Source organism: Boleophthalmus pectinirostris, unplaced genomic scaffold (genome assembly GCF_026225935.1).
Source record: "Boleophthalmus pectinirostris isolate CB_2022bp ecotype Guang Dong unplaced genomic scaffold, ASM2622593v1 HiC_scaffold_22, whole genome shotgun sequence".
Classification (NCBI taxonomy): domain Eukaryota; kingdom Metazoa; phylum Chordata; class Actinopteri; order Gobiiformes; family Gobiidae; genus Boleophthalmus; species Boleophthalmus pectinirostris.
The window spans coordinates 311,273-332,407 of NW_026571190.1; the positions used below are offsets into that span (position 1 = coordinate 311,273).

Consider the following 21,135-nt stretch of genomic DNA (forward strand, 5'->3'; position numbering starts at 1 on the left):
CATCATACATCATATTCAAAGAAAATATCAGTTGTGAGTGAAATGACAGAAAACTGAAAACTACTCAGAACACCCCGCTGCTAACATTATATTTTATCCCCAGTTTGTGGCCCCGTTTCCAGTGCGTTGTTCGTGAAGTTCTGGTAAATAGCCGGTACCAGATCCAAGTTCCTGAAGGAGAGTCTGTCTTTGAATACTTTGTGACCTCAGACAGACGTGTGTGTCTACAAACCACCGTACTCACCAGTAAAATCTCCCCCAAGGTACAGAACACTCTCACCATTAAATCTTATGCAAAATGGACTTTTCTTAAAGGTTGTATAGAGGATTTTCCAAGGAACGAGAAATCCAGCGACTGTTTGTCCTTTTTCAAATGTTGCGCATGCGTGAAACCACCCCCCCTCCCCTACAGCTCCCTACGTAGAAACGCCTTCTCCCGCCTCCTCACTACGCCAGAAACAGGTTTGTTTACAGCCGGTGAGCTGCACATGACTTGTAAACAACTAACTACAGTGTGGTTAGGCAAGGCGGAGAAGTGAGGAGCGGGGGGAGCGGGTGTGCGGACATTTCGTTCGCGGACGAGAAGTGAGGAGCAGGGAGAAGAGCGGAGCAGGGAGAGAGGAGAGAGGAGAGGGGAGCGGTGCGCGGAGATTCCGTGCCCGTAGAAGTGAGGAGAAGGGGGAAGAGCGGAACGGGCAGCGGGGACAGGAGTAGGAAAGGGGAGCAGAGAAGGTTGCGCGGAGATTCAGTGCGAATGAACTAGCTACAACACGCAGCAGCAAGCGGACTCTTTCTTTGCCTTGAAAATTACGTTTTCAGACATAGGATATCGCTTTCGTGTCCTGAAAAACGTTTGACTAGCTCTTGGAAATAAAGTACGTTTTCATAATAAGCAGAAGTTACCTGTCCAGGAGTAATTTGGCGACCAATGCGTCAGTCTTTAGACCCTGCGTCTGCTTCAGTCGCGCCATCGCTGGAATGAATCTACAAGAATCACCTTAGTTTGGCTTCGCTGCTTTTCCCCTTGTCTTCTTCTTTCAGCGACCTCAAAAACGGACTTTCTTTTGCGGCTAACTGCTCCTGGATTCTTGTCTGCCATTGCAACAAACTTTGTGCTAACTGCGAGGAAGATATAGGTCAAAAAAAGCCGCTAAGAACTGTTGCGTTGGTGGAGTAAACAGCGTCTGTGCGTCTTGCGTCTGTGGACTGCGTGACAGGCGTACGTAAACCACGTACCGGCGGCGCGCAGGCAGGTCAGTTACGCTAGAAACGTAGGGAGTTTGATTGATAGCCTGTCAGCTAACAGATAACGAGGCAATGTCGTTATCTATTGGCAAATGTTTAGCTGGCCCCACCACGTCCAGAGTTGATGAATTTTTATTCTCTTTTTTTTTGGTCATCATAATTACAAGGCTACTGCACCTCTATAATGCTATCATTGACAACTTGAAACAAAAAAAACAAAAAAAAAATCCTCCATACAACCTTTAAACTTACTGTATTTGTGTGATAAAGAAATGGATAGTATCTCCTAAAGGTTTTTTCTCTGGGCACCACCAGAACTAAACCCGATCTGTAACAAAACTAAACAGGCTCTTTTTTAAGTAATTCTAAACTAGGAAAACCCCAAAGGAGGAAAAACAAGGATATAATTGGCTTTAAATGAAGTCGTAGAGCGGAGGACCCCTCGATACCCCTTGTACCAAAGCTCATATTGTCCTGCATTTAGTTCTTTTTTGGTTTGGACTTGAAGTATTTAGTTTTTTATTTTTTTGTTTAGTTTTGTAGTGTGTGTAGTATAAACCAAATCTAAACCTTCCATTGGGCAAAATACATAGTGCACCTTTAAACTTGTATGTAAGCAATTTGATGACCTAAATAATTCCAATATCATTTCTCTCTTGTCTCTCAGTATGGGGTTTATACACACCTTCTGAACATCATGTTGGAGTCCAAGCAGCCGGTTCTTCTGATGGGGGAACCCGGTTCTGGAAAGAGCACAATGTGCAGGAGTTTGCTCAGTTTCAGGAGACCATGTGTGGGTCTGAGTGGCAGTGCTGTCCTGGGCTCATCGGACCTGATCACTGTGTTTCAGAGCATTATGCCCACAACCAACCTGCTGCTGTTTGTGGACGATCTACACCAAGCAACCACTGGTGGGTAGTCCCACTTATACTCACTTATACTCATGATGTTGTTTTTATATAAGTGATATAATATTATGATATCTCATATTTTTTATCTGTTTATTATGTTAGTATCATGTTAGAATGTTGTTACCTCCTCAAAAACATACCCAGAGTGTTTTGTTCCATGTTCGCCCGTTTGAATAACCCTTTATCATTAGTCTATATCTCCAAGGCTCAAAATGCTCTGTTCCACCATGTGATGTCATGAAGCAGTAGTTTTCAAATTAACAGCTGCCTTTTCTCTTAAGTTCAGTAAAGACTGGCAATTCTAGGGCTGAAATTATCCAAATGATTCTAGAGAAGATGTATGGAGTTTAAAAACACAGTGGAGCACTTAACTGTATTGCCACATGACATCACAAGGTGGAACAGTATTTTTTGTTTGAAGGAAATAACTCAAACTGTTTAACTTGTGTGAATGAAACAAAACACAACTATATGTTATGTTTTTGATGATCATAACATAGATGAGAGCCCTGTAATTTATGCATGACTGAGATATCTTATAGCCAAGGTATCTCATATTTCAAGAAAGGAAAAAAAAACTTGTTAGAGTACTCACAATTTGCTTGATTAAAGCATTTTCATCTTAAATTCACTAGTTACTTCAATATGAGAATCTAGGACAGGGATCATCAAACTAAGGCCCACGGGTCAACTCCGGCACGCCACACCCCTTTGACCGGCCCCTCCAGCCCCTCTGCCCCCCTCCACTTGAACTGGCCCTATGAGGCAATCCTCAAAAGTTGTCATGGCCAATTTTCTTTTATTACTTTTTGGCAAATAATAACATGTCTGCATCTTCTATTTTATTGATTTAAAAAAAAAAAAAATTATATGAAGTATCCCATCCATCCATCCATTTTCGTCCGCTTATCCGGGGCCGGGTCGCGGGGGGAGCAGCCTAAGCAGGGACTCCCAGACTTCCTTCACCCCAGACACGTCCTCCAGCTCCTCCGGGGGGACCCCGAGGCGTTCCCAGGCCAGCCGAGAGACATAGTCCCTCCAGCGTGTCCTGGGTCTTCCCCGGGGCCTCCTCCCGGCGGGACATGCCCGGAACGCCCAGGAGGCATCCGGAACAGATGCCCGAGCCACCTCAACTGGCTCCTCTCGACGTGGAGGAGCAGCGGCTCTACACCGAGCTCCTCCCGTCTGACTGAGCTCCTCACCCTATCTCTAAGGGAGCGCCCAGCCACCCTGCGGAGGAAACTCATTTCGAGCGCTTGTATCCGCGATCTCGTCCTTTCGGTCACTACCCAGAGCTCATGACCATAGGTGAGAGTAGGAACGAAGACTGACCGGTAAATCGAGAGCTTCGCCTTTCGACTCAGCTCCCTCTTCACCACAATGGTCCGATACAGCGACCGCATCACTGCCGAAGCTGCACCGATCCGCCTGTCAATCTCACGTTCCGTCCTTCCCTCACTCGTGAACAAGACCCCGAGATACTTGAACTCCTCCACTTGAGGCAAAGACTCCCCACCTACCCGGAGAGGGCAAGCCACCTTTTTCCGGTCGAGAACCATGGCCTCGGACTTGGAAGAGCTGATCTTCATCCCAGCCGCTTCACACTCGGCTGCAAACCGCCCCAGTGCACATTGCAGGTCCTGGTTCGATGAAGCCAACAGGACAACATCGTCCGCAAACAGCAGAGATGAAATCCTGTGGTCCCCAAACCGGACCCCCTCCGGCCCCTGACTGCGCCTAGAAATTCTGTCCATAAATACAATGAACAGAACCGGTGACAAAGGGCAGCCCTGGCGGATGCCAACATGCACCGGGAACAGGTCTGACTTACTGCCGGCAATGCGAACACAGCTCGTGCTCCGGTCATACAGGGACCGGACAGCCCTTAGCAAAGGGCCCCGGACCCCATACTCCCAGAGCACCCCCCACAGGACACCACGAGGGACACGGTCGAATGCCTTCTCCAGATCCACAACACATGTGGACTGGTTGGGCAAACTCCCATGAACCCTCGAGCACCCTATGGAGAGTGTAGAGCTGGTCCAGTGTTCCACGGCCAGGACGAAAACCACACTGCTCTTCCTGGATCCGAAGTTCGACTATCGGCCGGATTCTCCTCTCCAGTACCCTGGCATAGACCTTACCGGGAAGGCTGAGAAGTGTGATCCCCCTATAGTTGGAACACACCCTCCGGTCCCCCTTCTTATACAGAGGGACCACCACCCCGGTTGCCAGTCCAGAGGTACTGTCCCCGACCGCCACGCGATGTTGAAGAGGCGTGTCAGCCAAGACAGCCCCACAACATCCAGAGACTTCAGGTACTCAGGACGGATCTCATCCACCCCCGGAGCCTTGCCACCAAGGAGCTTGCCAACCACCTCAGTGACTTCGGCCAGGGTGATGGATGAGTCCGCCTCCGAGTCCCCAGCCTCGGCCTCCTCCTCGGAGGACGTGACGGTGGGATTGAGGAGATCCTCAAAGTATCCCCTCCTTGAACCGTCACCTTATCGTGGTGGAGGGGTTTGAGTGCCCGAATGATCCCGGGAGCTATGTTGTCGGGGGCTTCATGCCCCTGGTAGGGTCACCCAAGGCAAACAGGTCCGGGGGGACGGGTCAGACGAAGAACGGTTCAGAAGCCCCTATGATGAGTGTACGAGCAAGGCCAGTTACGTCGCCCGGATTGGCGTCACCGGGGCCTCACCCTGGAGCCAGGCCTGGGGTTGGTGCTCGCCAGCGAGTGCCTGGTGGCCGAGCCTCCCCCCACGGGGCTCGGCCGGGCTCAGCCCGAAGGAGCGACGTAGGGCCGTCCTCACGTGGGCCCACCACCCGCAGGAGGATCCATATGGGGCCGGTGCAGAGAGATCTGGGCAGCAGTCGACGGCGGGGGCCTCGGCGACCGGATCTCCGGACATAGAGACTAGCCCTGGGGACATGGAATGTCACCTCGCTGGGGGGGAAGGAGCCTGAGCTTGTGCGGGAGGTTGAGCGTTACCGACTAGATATAGTTGGCCTCACCTCCACGCACAGTTTGGGCTCTGGAACCCAACTCCTTGAGAGGGGCTGGACTCTCCATTTCTCTGGCGTTGGCCGCGGGGAGCGGCGGCGGGCTGGTGTGGGCCTGCTCATTGCCCCATAGCTCAGTCGCTGTGTGTTGGAGTTCACCCCGGTGAACGAGAGGGTCGCGTCCCTGCGCCTTCGGGTCGGGGACAGGTCTCTCACTGTGGTGTCGGCCTACGGGCCGAACAGCAGTGCAGAGTACCCGGCCTTCTTGGAGTCCTTGGGAGGGGTACTAGACAGTGCACCGACCGGGGACTCCGTTGTTCTCCTGGGGGACTTCAACGCCCACGTGGGCAACGACAGTGACACTTGGAGAGGGGTGATTGGGAGGAACAGCCTCCCCGATCTGAACCCGAGTGGTGTTTTGTTATTGGACTTCTGTGCTAGTCACAGTTTGTCCATAACGAACACCATGTTCGAGCACAAGGGTGTCCATAAGTGCACGTGGCACCAGGACACCCTAGGCCGGAGGTCGATGATCGACTTTGTCGTCGTGTCATCTGATCTCCGGCCGCGTGTCTTGGACACTCGGGTGAAGAGAGGGGCTGAGCTGTCAACTGATCACCACCTGGTCGTGAGTTGGGTTCGCTGGCGGAGGAGGAAGCCGGAAAGACCTGGCAGGCCCAAGCGTGTAGTGAGGGTCTGTTGGGAACGTCTGGCGGAGCCCTCTGTCAGAGGGACCTTCAACTCGCACCTCCGGGAGGACTTCTCCCGGATTCCGGGGGAGGCTGGAGATATGGAGTCCGAGTGGGCTTCATTCTCGGCCTCTATTGTCAATGCAGCTGCTCGGAGCTGTGGGCGTAAGGTCTGTGGTGCCTGTCGCGGCGGCAACCCCAGAACCCGGTGGTGGACACCGGAAGTAAGGGATGCTGTCAAGCTGAAGAAGGAGTCCTATCGGGCCTTGCTGGCTCGGGGGACTCCTGAGGCAGCTGACAGGTACCGGCGGGCCAAGCGTGCTGCAGCCCGTGTGGTCGCGGAGGCAAAAACTCGGAGCTGGGAGGAGTTCGGGGAGGCCATGGAGAAGGACTATCGGACGGATATAATTATATGACGTATTTACATTTGCCACCGAATTTTTGTCACCTGACAAGTTCGAGATCAAACAGTGACACGCACGCACAGAGTACTGTAGGGCATTTAAGGACTAGTTAAGGACCACTAGTAACGATAAACAAATATGTGCCAGAAATGTTGTGTTGATATATCATTGTGGATTGCTGTGTCAGGATAGTCATTTCTACTACACAATGAGGGCTGCTAGTGGTCATTTTGGTCTGTTATACCCATCACAGTCAGGACTGATAATGTGGCCCCCAGAGAAAATAGTTTGGTGACCCCTGATCTAGGAGGACGGCAACTGCAAAAGAAACTGCAATAAATTTTTCAGAGTGAATAAGCTGCAATTGTTGCGGTTGCTGAATGTCATTAAAGCTACCATCTGTCATTATTTGATTTTCCCCCCTCCCTTGGCCTAGTTCAGACTCACCTGGGCTCTCTATAAACATTAGATTAGGTTTAATGCCATAAGTTGGATCTTTTCTTTCTCTTGTCCTTTCAGATACAGCTGGTACAATATCTCCCACTTTAGAAGTTCTGCGGGAAAGCATGTCAACAGGAGGTGTGGTCCTGTTTGATGCCTCTGTCCTCCGGCCCGTGACCACCAGGGGCATCTCGTACCTGTGCTCCAGCTGTGCGCCTCCCCACAGCCCCCCACTCTCCCCCCGCCTCACCCGCCTTTTCTCCACCTTCACACTGCCCGCCCTATCTGTCAACGTCATACTCTCTCTGCACTCCCCCAGCCTGCAGCTATGGATGCAGCCTCTTCTCCCAAACCCTTCAGAAGTGGCGTCTTGGATTGTCTCTGCTACTTATAATCTGTATTTAGAATTGCAGGAGCATTTCGGGCAATACCTGTTCTCCATTCACGATTTGCAGAAAGTGTTCCAAGGAATGACTCTTTGGCAATGCAATGGTCCCAATAGAGCTACAGCTTTGACTGAAACAACTTCAGTCATGCTAAACATCGTAAAACTGTGGCTACATGAGTGCAAGCACACATTTATGGATAGAATGTGTGAACAATGTCAAAGTTCAAATATGGAGAAAATTCTGGCTGATATCACCACCGCTCATTTTGGGAGCATGTTAGAAGAAGCACAAGTGTTGGAATGTCCAGAAAACTTTCTCGGAAGAACTCGAACTGCGGGTGGTGTAAAAGGTCTAATTTTGGAGTATGTGAGACATTCAGATGTGGTATACAGTCCTGAACTGCCTGCTTTTCTAAAGACAGAGACTAACAGGATCAACTCAAGGCAACTTGCTTACAAAGAGTATACGGTTGATGTTCTTACTGAATCCCTCCAAAATTTCCTTGACAAAAAGACTTCCGACGATCACAGTGACGTCCCCTATGGCTTTCTCCGTGCATATGCAGTGCACCAGCAGAGAGGGCGGCAGCTGGCACACATCTTCCGTGCCCTGCTCATACCCGGAGCTCACGCAGTACTCATTGCCTCGGACACAGGCACCGGGCGTCGATCCACCGCCCGCTGTGCCGCCCTGCTCTCCGGGTCGGATCTGCTGGAGATCCACTCTGCCAACGAACAGGAGCTGTGGGCACTGCTGAGAGAGGCAGGAGACAGGAGCCGGGTGAACGGGGCCAGAGTGGTGGTTCTGGTGCACGAGGATGTGAGCGTGGATGTGAGAGAGCGCCTCCTGGTTTTCATGGCACAGGGCCATCCAGGCTTGCATACGCAGGAGCAGATAACACAGCATATTGCCACAATAACCAGCGACTTGTCACATCGGTACCGTCTGGACCAGTGGATGTTAGACAAGTAAGGCACGTGGACAGGGGTTGGAGGGCGGACTGTCTGTTCTTAGAAGTCTACAGTCCATGTGCAAGAGATTTGTGAGAGAAAAACTAGACATTAAAGGTCCTATTATGTATAATTAAATCTTGTGAACTTTAAAGGACCTATATTAAGCAAAATTGACTATTGTGAACTTTAAGCCATGTTATAATGCTGCTCAAAAACAGACCTGGAGTTGTGTTTTGTTTCATTCACACATGTTGTGAGTAATCATACATTATTATTCTGTCTACATCACCAAAGGTGAAAATGCTCTGATCCACCTTGTGCTGTTATGAGGTGGTAGTTTTCAGGTTAACAGCTCCTTTTACACTTAATTCAGTTGAGATCGGCAATTACAGGCTTGCAGTTATCCAAATGATTCTAGTGAAATTGTATGGAGTTTAAAGACACAGTACTTCCTATACTTCCAAACCTAAGCCTACATTTTCAGGGTTTGTGTGTTAAACATGTGTGAATGTAACAAAACACAACTCCAGGTGTGTTTGTGATGAGGAAACAACATTAGAACATGGATCAAAAAATAATCATCTGTAATATGGGCCATTTAAGCCATGTTAGAATATTGTTGCCTCATCAAAAACATACCCAAAGTTAGTGCCATGAAGCAGTAGTTTCGTTCAAAATGCTCTGATCCAACTTGTGATGTCACGAAGTGGTAGTTTTCAAGTTAACAGCTACTTTTTGCCTTTTCTTCAGTAGAAATTGGCAATTCCAGGATGGGAATTATTCAAATGATTCTCTTGAAGATGTCTGGAGCTTAAAAACACAATGGAACAAGATGTATGTGTTAGAGAAAACAAAAGACAAAAAGATTTATGTGTTAAATGTGTGTGAATCAAACAAAACACAACTTCAGGTATGTTTACATTAAGGAAACAACATTAGAACATGGATCAAAAAATAGCCTATATGGGCTCTTTAAATGCTATAACCCTAAAACACAGGGGATGGAACGTAAAAAACAAACAAACAAACAAAACAAACAAACTTTAAACTTAAAGTGAAAATGAATATATTAGTACCTTTAACTCTTGTTTGCCTGACTTGTGACTTTAAAATTTGGTGACATGATTAAAATAAGACAGAAATATGTGAAATTGTAAGTAAAAGAATTGAACATGAACAGCTCATAGAATATGCTCATAAGAAGCTTTAAATAAGGCTAGTGGCTAGTAACTGGTGTACTGCTATGGTACTCAAAGATAATATTTTGATGATTCACGTGCAAGGAAGGTATTTTTCTGACAGTTCATTTAACAAAATGTAGTTTAGTATAGTAAAATATTGTATAGTACAGTAACAGTAACACCTATAGAGGTGATAAGTGTGATGTCACTTTCAGATCCAAGCATAGCCTGTATAAGGAAGTGGACTAAAGGAGATGAATGAAGCTCACTGAGGCTAGCAGTTACAGAAGTGAATTTGGAGCCAAGTTTCATATTAAGAATAGGAATTGATTTATGGACAAAATAGTGGAAAAAAACAAAAACATCAATATCATGTAGAGCGAATTCATTTTAATAATTTAAGACCAAAATGAGGAGCCTGACAGCAAAGAGAGGGACTTTTTTTTTTTTTTTTATACAAAGTGAATTGGAGCCAGAGTTGATGGATGGTTAGATATGTCCATTTATGTTTACAGTCTAGGAATTCAAGACAGGTAGAACTGTGAATTTGCCAGTTGGACCAGGAAGTGGCATCACTTTACAACTAGTTTCTGAAATGTAGACTTGTTTTGGTCCTTGTCTCTATTGAACATGTAATGCTTATCTCTGATTGGATAAAGGTTCCTGGGCCAAACCCACAAGAATGTTCATGTGGTTATGCTGCTGCCGCATAGCTGTACTGGCCACGTCCCCTCCAGACTGTGCAGTGTAAGTATCTGGGGCTGTTGTGGTTCACTTGGGGTGTAACAGTAACAGTGCATAACAAAATACTGTAGATCAATAGTACTTTTCTATTCCCATGTGAATGTGACTTTTTAAGTACTAATACTGTACTGAAACTTTTGACAACTCTACAAGATGGCCTTTTGTTCAAATTGTGTCTCAAAGTTTGTACAGGTAGGTGATAATGCAGTAAAGTGCAGAACCACCATTCATTTAAAACATTATACCACAATGTTTTATTAATTTATTTATTGTAATTTATTATAATTTATGAATTATTTAAAATCAACACAATTTTCAGCCCTTTTTATTCTTTTTAAAGCAAACTGATTCTGCAAAATGGACTTTTCAGAGCTTATAACCATGTTATAGCTGTTTCCCCTTCTCATTTACACTCTCCAAGCTGTATTTGAGTGATTTGTGCATGTCTGAACAATCTTTAAATGCTTATTTTCAAAATGTCATATTGCAGATCAACTGTTTTCACCGCCACTGGTATATGCCCTCTTTTCTGTACTTGCACTTGTATCCTTACTTCAATTTTATGTTCTTGATCAGTGAAATATGAAAAGAAAAAGTCATGTGATGTCTGTTTTCAGCTCCTACCGGGCACACGTGGACTTGTTTTTTTATTAAAGGTGCATTGTATAACTTTTCTGGTGGAGGGCCCGTTAGATGGTTTTCTGCATGGAAATGTTATTGCTTTGCCGGGAAAGTTTCACAGTGTGGCATTAAACCTTTCAATCTTCATGGAGAGCAAACCAACCAAGTCAGACCTGGGAGAGGCGACCACGCTCACAGTCAGAACGCTGAATTTTTTTCTAGGTATTTTTGAGCTATAAAACCACCTGTAATTGAATAAATGTACTGTGGAACATTCCAGGAGAACATATCTCCTTAGAAACAAGCAGGTGATGGACCCTCCACCAGTACCTCTGCTCTGCACACATATATATATATATATATACAGTCATGGACAAAATTGTTGGTACTCCGCTGGTAATGAAAGAAAAATCTTCACTGAAATAAATAATACATACAAATTTCCTGAAAAATAACCAATGAAAATCAGACACTGCTTTTGAATTGTTGTTCAACAGAATTATTTTAAAAAACAAAATAATGAAACTGGCCTAGACAAAAATGATGGTACCCCTAGAAAAGATTGTAAGTAACTGGACAATAGAGACATGTTAAACTTAAGCGTGTCTCTAATCTGCATCACAGGTTCTTCAAACTTGTCCTCAGTCAGTCTGTCTGTTTAAAGGGGACATGTGTCATTGTGCTGTTTGGAGACATGATGGACACAACACTGAACATGGACCAGAGAAAGAGAAGAAGAGAACTGTGTCAGGAGACTAGAAAGAAAATGATAGACAAGCAGGTTAAAGATAAAGACAATAAGATCATCTCCAAGCAGCTTGATGTTCCTGTGATTACAGTTACACATGTTCTTCACAAGTTTAAGGTCCACAGGACTGAAGCCAACCTCCCTGGATGCGACCGCAAGAGGAAAATTGATGACAAATTGAAGAGATGGATCATACGAATGGAACCAAAGAGCCCAGAACAACCTCCAAACAAATTAAATGTGAAGTGGAAGGGCAAAGTACATCAGTGTCAGATCACACCATCCATCAGTGTTTGAGCCAAAGTGGACTTCATGTGAGGACACCACTGCTGAGAACAAATCATAATAAAGTGAAACTGGAATTTGTCACAATGCAGACTGACAAACCACAAAGCTTCTGGGAAAATGTTCTTTGGACAGATGAGACAAAACTGGAGCTCTTTGGCAAGACATCAGCTCTATGTTCACAGACGCAAAAATTAAACACACCAAGAAAAGAACACTGTCTCTACTGTGAAACATGGAGAAGGCTTGGTTTTGTTCTGGGGCTGTTTTGTTGTCTTGAATCTGCAAGGTACAACAAAATCTCAAAACTATCAAGATATTTTGGAATGAAATGTGTTGACTAGTGTCAGAAAGCTTAGTCTCAGTTAAAAACACACAAGAATGGTTAAGAACAAAACATTGGACTATTCTGGAGTGTTCTTCTGTGAGCCCAGATCTCAATCCTACTGAACATCTGTGGAAGCAGCTGAAACATGCGTCTGGAGAAGGAACCCTTCAAACCTGAGACAACTAGAGCAGTTTCCTCATGAGAAATGGGTTAAAATACCTGTTGACCAGTGCAGAAGTCTCATTGACAGTGACTGAAATCGTTTGTTTGCAGAGTTTGCTTCAAAAGGTTGTGCAACAAAATATGAAGTTAAGGGAACCATAATTTTTGTCCAGGCCAGTTTCATTATTTTGTTTTTTTTTTCTAATAATTCTGTTGAACCACAAGTGAAAAACAATGTTTGATTTTCATTTGGAAATTTTCAGTATTTTTTTTATTTATTATTGCTTTTATCATTTTCAAGTTATTTCAGCGTGATGATTGTCATTTTTTCTCACTAGCGCTCTTCCTCAGAGTGGTCACGTGATGTTGCTATGACATGTCCGGTCAGCTGACTTAAACAGGTTTCTGGAGCTGTCTTCATACTGGTGGAGATAAGATGACAGCGCCACCTGCAGTCTGACAGATTAAATCAACTGACCAGACACATCACAGCAACATCACGTGGCCACCCTGAGGAAGAGCGCAGGGAGCAGTCCTAACTGTCAGGTATGAAAACAAACTCTTGGTCTGAAAAAAGAACCTAATAACATAAATACATGTCCATTTGTTTTTTATGGAACCAGTGCAAAAACAAAGGAGTCACTTCATGTTATCCACCTTTGAATCCAGTTTGTTTGTTCTTCTTTCCTCAGAGCCAGATGAGGGCAGCAGTTAGGCGCAGCTGCTGTGTGGAGTTCTATAAGCCATGGTCCTACCAGTCTCTGCTGTCCACTGCACACTGCTGCCTCCAGACCAGTGCATGTGAGGCACAGCATCTACACTACAAACACATTTTTAGATTTGAGTTTTTGGGTCAAATTGCTATACGTGTTCACATAAGAAAAAATGAAATTATCTAATCTACGCCTTAGTGAGAATGACCATGCAGGCACTCTGTTAGTGAAGGTAAAAGTCCTTTATTAGTCACACGGGATGCGCCAGAGCATTAGAACATAGGTTGTGTGACACAGGTTGGTTCTGATACCAGTTGGCTGGCTTGTTCCATGTAATTAATAAACTAATTATAATAAATAATCATGTGTTCCTCACCTTCCACAGTGGTGGGTTTCTCACCCTCATCCAGCTCGGCTCCTCTACCAGAGACCTGGGAGCTTGAGGATTCTGCTCAGTATCTTTGCTTGTTCCTACTACTGCACTGAGCTGGACTGTTTGTCCTGTTATCTGCTGTAGCCACAGCCCCGAGTGCTCCGATCTCCACAGGCTCCACTGATGCCTTCACCTTCCAGGTCTCCTCCAGCTCTTTGAGCCCCTGGTATTTCTCTAGTTTCTTGTGTTCTTTTTTCCTGATATTACCATCACTCCACCACCATGGCTTTGTTCTGTGTTTATTCACCACCATTATGTCTGGTTGGTCCATCACCGTTCTGTCAGTCTGCATCTGGAAGTCCCACAAGATCTTGGCTCAGTCATTCTCCACAACCTTTGGAGGTGTTTCCCACCTTGATCCTGGAGTCTCCAGCCCGTACGCTGCACAGATGTTTCTGTACTCTATGTCCTCCACTTGATTATGTCGCTCCATGTATGCTTTCCCTGCCAGCTTCTTACACCTGCAGTTCTATGCTGGACTGTCTCTACAGATTTGAACTTTATCTGCAAATGGATACGTGTTAGTTCTGGACCCATCTGCAGCCTGCCTGTCCTGGTTTAGTCCATGGGAGTGGATCTCTCATTCTCTGTGGTTCTCCCAGAGGTTTGTCTTTTTCCCACCGGGTTTTTTGAGTTGTTGCTGCAGGAGCAGGGTCTAAGGACGGGCTGTTCTCAATTTGTTTGTTTTGTGTGAATATTGGTTCATCTGTCTGTTATTGACCAATGTCTGTTTCACTGTTGGATTTTCTGTTTCTCTTTGTTAAATCAATGATCCTGTAAAGCAACCAGAGGTGACTGCTGTTGTGATTTTAGACTTTACATTTACAAATACAATGAATTTAATACACCTTTGCCTTTGTTTCAGACATAGGAGGGTCACTGAGCAGTGTAGCAGAAGCTATGGCCCAGCTCTGCCTGTGTGCCCGTCAGTACGCCTCTTCTCTGCTCAGCTACCAGCCCTTCAGTCCATCCTCATACTTGCAGTGTGTGGGCCTCTTCTGTGAGCTGTTCACCCTGCTGCAGAAGAGAGCCCTACACCACACCCACCGGTACCATAGGCTTTATTCTATATGTATGTTGCCATGGAGCTTCAAGGTTAATGATAATGTTTGTCAGAGTGGAAGCAGCCGTGTCCCGTCTGGAGGAGATGACCAACATGGCCTTGGAGAGACTGCTCACACAGAGGAAGAAGGTTCAAGCTATACAAAAGGTTAGGTAACTTCAATATGTCTAAAAGATTAAAGGAGAGAGTGAGGGGAAAGGAGAGGTTGGGTCTGGAGGACTAAAGAGGAGAGTGAGGGAGGAGGAGGAGTGGAGTCTGTGGGGGCTAAAGGAGAGAGTGAGGAGGAAAACTATTCTGTACAAAATGTGGATACTGTTGTAGATGTGGGTCTCTGTCCCCTGAGTGGGGCCTGTTGCAGGAGGAGGAGGCGGTGCTCAGGGCCCTCACAGTGCAGGAACAGAGTCTGCAGGATGCCCAGCGCAGTGCACACGTGGAGGAGGCTCTTCTCACTCAGCTGGAGAAGAACATCCAACACACCCAGCTGAAGGTACAGAGCAAGACCTGGTGTGTCTGAGCCTGGGTCTGTGGCTGTACTCCTGATTTTTGTCACAAACATAAACTGACAAATGATTGACCTACTACAGCTGCACACCCACATATTCTTTTGTAAATTCAGTTGAACTGACGCAGTTAGTAGAACCATAAGCTCCTCGACAAATGTATCCTTTCTTTTCCTGCAATAACTGCTAGTTTGGATCTGTACAAGCATCTTCAGAAATACAAGTATTTATTGTATTTGTTTGTTAGTTCATAGTCTCGTGAATTCCCCAATTGGTAAATCTTGTAACTGAAATAAACAAACAATTACAATTAGATATTTTCCCCAAATTATTTAGTCCTACTGATTGGAGTGTGCCCGAGCAACAAAATATCTGGAGTGCTCAAAGCATCTACAACACCTGTAGATGCTGCACATTTGATGTCAGTCAAATTGAAAATGCAAAAATTTAATCACAGTCATTGAAACAATGTTGCAGATTTATCACACAGAAAAGCCTGTTTGTGAGGCCCACATGAATTTCCCAGCTGTCCATCGCAGTGCAGTGACATAGATATGTGCAGGTGCAAGAGGCTCTGGATGCTGGTGTGAGGAAGGTGACCAGCCTAGATCTCGGTGCTCTGGAGGAGGTGCGGGGTTACAGGGACCCCCCTCAGCCTGTGGTAATGGTGTTGGACGCGGTGTGCCTGCTGTTCAATCACCCCCCAGGTTGGGACAGTGCTAAGTACCTGCTCAGCCAGAAAGACTTCTTTCAGGTCTGTATCGTTGTCATCCACAAGAAACACTCTCGCCTTACTGCCTTGTGCCTTTCACTGGCACAAAGAGAAATTTAGTTTTACCAACAGGACACGAGTCTTTGATTGAAGACCTTTCACAGCCTACTCACGCTGCTTCTTCAGTTCAATTCAGAGCTGTGAAACGTATTTGATCAAAAAACTTTTGTCCAGTTGACAGAATTAAATTTCTTTGCTATTTATGTTGTGTTTGTAATGCACGGACAGCAGTGACTGACATGATGATGGTCCTGTATCAGACTTGTCTCAAAGGGAGATTCTATCTCATGTGTGCTGCTGAATGACTATGCCTATTGTTCCAGGAGCTGGAATACTTTGACCACTGCAGTGTGCCCACACAGCAGCTGCACAAACTGGGTACACTGGTGCGCAGCCCTGCTTTTGACCCAGAGTTGGTGCGCGAGGCCTCTCAGGCTTGCGAGTCGCTCTGCCGCTGGGTGCTGGCCGTGTACCAGTGCTGCAGGCTGCACAAGCACGTGGAGAAGAGCCGACACCTGGAGGGAGAGGCCACAGCTGCCCGAGAGCGCCTCCATGTGGCCCGGAGACAGAAAGAGGACGCATGTAGCCAGCTGACAACACTGAACGTGCAACTCCACTCTGTACAAGAGCGGCTCCTCACCCAAACATCTGAGCTCGAACAGGCCGAGCAGCTTCACAGAAAGGCCACCTGCTCTGCGGACCAACTAGGGACATATGTGACTGTGTGGAAGGAGGTACCAGCACATTCTAGTCAAATACTGTGTAGTCACAGGGCTGTCTTCTATAGCTAGAGGTGCACTGCATAGTGTCAGTGTGATACTAGTATCTGACGTCCTGACCATCAGTACTGCAGTATGTGAGTAAAGTGTACTCACAGAGATGATTTGTTTTTGTGCTGTAGCAGGCAGCTGTGACCCTTGCGGCCCTGCCAGGAGATGCCCTCCTCACTGCAGCTGCACTCTCATACCTGGGCCCATTTGGTTCGCACACTCGCTGTGAGCTGGTGACAAAATGGAGAGCTCTGTGTGAGACAGGCAGGATGTGCCCCTTGCGAGAGGACCCCAGGGGGACTATGTATTCTCTGAGTGTCAGTGATGCCTGTGGCCCCTGCTCTCCTCTTCTGCCTGTGTCACCCCTCGCACAGGGGCCCCTGGCTCGAGCCCTGGGTCTGAGCGAGAGACAGCTACAGGGGGAGTCCCTCTCCAGTCTCCTGCTCACCCTGTTTCTCAGCACCTGCACCCACAACTGTCTGCAGCGCTGCTCTCTGCTGGTCGACCCCGACCACCGCTTAGACCCCTGCTCCCCCCACAGCTGGTTCAGAGGTAGGGCCTGTGCAAGAAGCCATGTTATGTCTATTTGCCAACTCTTTTACTCCTGGAGCTTATTGCACTTTCAAGTGCCTTTATTTTAGTTTGATGTTACAATTAAATCTAAATTCTCCCTTACTTCTTTAGATATATTTTGATGTTCATTAAAAATATAATTTATAACTTTCAGGATTAGATATTATGTTGGTCCTAATAGAAAAGTAGAAATAATCTAGTGTATTTTCCTGTAGGAGACTGTATGATGGTCATGAAGACGTTTGACCTGGAGCTTTTTGCTGATGACCAAGGCCTACTGGAGAAGGTGGAGAAGGCTGCAATGACAGGTGCAGACAGAGGGTTCACATGGGGGGTTATGGTGACAGGGGCAGACAATGGCTAATGCACAGGGGTAGTCCATCCTAAACTTGGGTCTTTCCTATGCTCAGGGGTCCGAGTCCTGGTGAGGGCCACAGAGCGGGCCCCGTCCTGTCTACAGCTCCTCTCTGTACTGTTTGTCCCACCAAGAGAGACCCACCCCAGCTTCAGTCTGGCCTTCTCCACTGCTCTCCCTGTTCACAGGCTGACCACAGGTAAGGGCCCTTAATCTAGTTTACTTACTTGGGACAAAGTAAGAGATGGTAAAACATGGGTTGTCGATTATGCTGGTAAAATGACCATATTCTGATTCCCTGATTTTTTGGTTTAGTGAAGGTCTATGGTCAAAAACACACACCACATAATTTGGGCAATGTAAACAGCAATATTCATCCAAGTCCCCTGGCCTCCACATTAAAAAACTGTGGTGCCCAATGGGATCTGACATTGCCACAAACGTCGTCCTAACAAAGAGCGGTGAAGCTGTTGTCACCTCGATGCGAAGCTGTAGAATCCTACGTGTCACAGATTAAGAAAAGTAAATGAGAGTGAAGAGTGAAGTAAGCACAGAGAAGTGCCCTGTGCTGGTGGAGGTAAAAACAGGGGCTGATTGGTAATATGGTGTTTTAAGAAACAACAGATGGCTTTAATTACCTCATAAAGACTAATAAAAGATAGTAAGAAAAATCTAAATCGTGATCTGGCTTTAAGGAAATTGTGATATGATTTTTTGGCATATTACCCACCCCAACACCATGCAGTATTTCTGGCTGCATGCTAGTCTCATGAAAACCCTATTCTTTTTCCTCCACAGTATGGGATAAAGGTGACACCTGTCTGTCTCCATTGAGTTTGCAAAGTTTATTGCCATACTGTGGAATTTTCCAGTTCTTCGTGTGTGATGACAAAAGACGTGAATATAATGTAAATGTTTGTTCCAACGTGAATAGGCCCAGTGCTTACAGATATAAATCGTCGTGCATCCCGCTAAATTAAACAAAGTTCACATTGCATCAGGTTCTGATTATCCTTTTTTTTTTTTTTTCAAAATCCTGCAGATAAATAATTTGTTTCAGTCCTGGGATGCATGTTATGGTCGTATATTAACAGTTACTCTATTTTCTGATCACTGTCCTAATCTTGTTTCCTCATCGCAAACACACCTGGAGTTGTGATTTGTTTCTTTCACACATTTAACACACAAATCCTGCACATTTAGGCTGAGTTTTCTCTCAAACAGAAAACACTGTGTTCTACCTTTTGATGTCATGTGGTAATACTTGAAGTGCTCCACTGTAATATTATTTATTACTAAGTTAATTTCAGCTCTGGAATTTCCCATACTAAACAAAAGGTAAAAGGTAGCTATTACCCTAAACATTTTGAGCATTTTGAGCTTTGAAGATGTAGACTGGCTAATAATAACGAGCTACTCTACAACTCCAGGTACGTTTTCTGTGAGGAAGCAGATTTCTAACATGGCTTAGAGCTCACAAGTGTCAAGATTGCATTATATAAAACCTGAAGTGATGGTACCTGTCTCTAGAGCTTCCCAGGCTTCTCCTGTGCAGGCTGCATGTGGTGGATCTGTCCCTCAGCACACAGGAGTTGGAGAGATTCATGCAAACCCAGCTTCTTGTTCTAGAGGGCAGTCTTCTCCTGAGTCAGCAACAGCAGCTAGAGCAGAACATGCATCACCTAACAGAGCAGCTGAGCTCCAGAGAGGTGAATATACCACTCCTTGGTCTTGACTTAACATTGATATTAGCATTTCTTCTTGAGATAATTTTTAGTTTTTGGTGGACAGTTCGAAACCTTCTTTTCTTCATGGGGATGTTGCTTTGCCTGGAATGTTTCAGAAAAATGGCATTGCAGAAAACTTGCATACAGAAAACATGCCTCTCCACAGAAACAAGCAAGTGACAAGTGTCAAGTATTTTTGGCAATGAAAAAGTCTAAGTGAACATGAAAGACTGATAAGTGGATACAGTGGAATTTTCCAGGCAAAGCAATAATGTTTTCAAGAGACAAGCAGGTAGTGGACCCACCCAACCCCAGAAATGTTACAGTCATTCAAACAGCTCCCTCATATAAAGATGCACTGTCTGCTCTGCCCTGCTCCAGGCCTCTTTCATGGATTACATAGTGGAGAGTGAGGGCCCCCTGCTGGAGCAGCCTGGTTTCACAGAGGAGGTGCGTGTGTTCCATGAGGAGACCCAGGAACTGCAGAGGGACCTGCAGCAAGTGGAGGGTGCTCTGAGTGGGTGCTCAAGGTCTTCTCAGCCTCTCTGTGCCCTCATTGCTGCCATGTACAGAGCTCTCCAGCAGGTGGCAGTGCTGTCCCCAGCCTACTGCTTCAGTCTAGAGCAGTTTGTGAGTGTAATGAAGGAGACCCTCTCATTGAGACCTGGACAGAAGCCTCTCTGCTCTGTGCATGAAGAAGAGGACCTCTCTCACTGGGTTGTCTCTCAGCTGTTGATGCACTATGAGCCTTGTCTGTCCAGGAGCCATGCACACGTCCTAAAGGTCCTGCTGAGCGTGGCTCTGCTCCACCACAGACAGCTCTGCTCCCAGGCCGAGAGCGAGGCTTTCCTCCAGGGTCTGAAGCCCACTGCCCACCATCACTCTACCACCGGGACCTACCCAGGGACTTGCCCCAGGATCTGCCCCAGGACCTGCCCTGAGACCCAGCAGGCTCTGCCACAGTGGATCCCTGCACATGTGCTTCCACAGCTGTTGTGCCTGGAGGAGGTTCCTGCCTTTAGGGGCCTCCTGTCGTCCCTCAGCTCTGTTCCAGAGCAGTGGCAGGAGTACCTGAATGTCCCTTCATCTGTCACAAGCCAGGTGCCCATTGAGCCCTACACAGCTGTCACTACTGCAGAGGGCCCTGCTGTGGAGGTCCCTGAAACCTGAGGCGCTTCATCCTATAGCTGAGCAGATAGCTGGGTGTCTTCTCGATGACGTCTCCTGCTCTGAAGCCCTCCAGGCCCTGTGCAGTCTTTTGCTCTCACACACTGGCCCTGTGGTCCTCACAGGGGCCCCTCACACAGGCTTGCAGTCCCTGCACTTCATCAAACAGCTGGCTCTCTCTGCGCAGGTGACCCATCTCAACTCATTTCATATTCAACTGTAAAAAAGATTTAACACTGAGATCTCATGTTTGTTGTATTCTCCAGGTTTCCCTCAAAGTGGTCTGTTCTTGGGAACACGACTCCATCATTTCAGATCTGAAAAATGCAAATCCAAATGAAGTTCTCTGGCTGGTTTTTAAGAACTCTCACTTACTGGAACCATTGGAGCGACGGTTGCCTGAAATAATCAGGCTCCTTCATAACAGAGAAGGTACGTGGCACACATGTGAAATGTCTTTTTGGATACAGGTTGGCTCTGCTCCATAACAGACTGATGCCCTGTGTGTGTTCTGTCCTCCATGTATGTTGCACACTCCAATATCACTTCTCCAGAGGTCTTACAGGGTTCTGCTGATATCTTTGTACTGATCAAACAGAGGAATCATCTGAAGAGTCTCAGGGTGTCTGAAGGTGTGAGAAACATATTGGAGGAGAGCACAGTCATGAACAGTGCTCTTCTGTACTCCCGCAAATGCAGTTATGGAGCCTCTCTCTAATCACACACACAAACTTTGTGGACAAACTGTTTAAGTGCCAATTCATCCAAAATACACTGCTCAAAAATTAAAGGAACACTTTGAAAACACATCAGAATGTCTCAATGTGAAAAACAGTATAGAAGTTGGACACCTCTGCAAATATGGACAGGGCAATGTGTTAGAAATAAAAGGATGCCACCTCTTTTAATGGAAATGAACAACAGGATGGCACCAATGAGAAAACCCCTATAAAACAGA

General features: G+C 46.3%; 1 protein-coding gene across 1 annotated transcript in view; it reads left to right on the plus strand.

Moving 5' to 3' along the window:
* The window catches only part of LOC129410279 (dynein heavy chain domain-containing protein 1), a 40,635-nt gene extending 20,321 nt beyond the window's left edge, over nt 1-20,314 (plus strand). Inside the window, exons 10-24 of the mRNA XM_055157949.1 lie at nt 104-263; nt 1,913-2,156; nt 6,772-8,050; nt 9,876-9,963; nt 12,797-12,905; nt 14,116-14,299; nt 14,367-14,460; nt 14,672-14,800; nt 15,376-15,567; nt 15,909-16,319; nt 16,487-16,907; nt 17,144-17,236; nt 17,339-17,482; nt 18,814-18,992; nt 19,392-20,314. Coding sequence (XP_055013924.1) covers nt 104-263; nt 1,913-2,156; nt 6,772-8,050; nt 9,876-9,963; nt 12,797-12,905; nt 14,116-14,299; nt 14,367-14,460; nt 14,672-14,800; nt 15,376-15,567; nt 15,909-16,319; nt 16,487-16,907; nt 17,144-17,236; nt 17,339-17,482; nt 18,814-18,992; nt 19,392-20,180 — 4,516 coding nt within the window. The 3' untranslated portion in view covers nt 20,181-20,314. The remainder of the gene's footprint in view (nt 1-103; nt 264-1,912; nt 2,157-6,771; nt 8,051-9,875; nt 9,964-12,796; nt 12,906-14,115; nt 14,300-14,366; nt 14,461-14,671; nt 14,801-15,375; nt 15,568-15,908; nt 16,320-16,486; nt 16,908-17,143; nt 17,237-17,338; nt 17,483-18,813; nt 18,993-19,391) is intronic.
* The last annotated feature ends 821 nt before the right edge of the window (nt 20,315-21,135 follow it).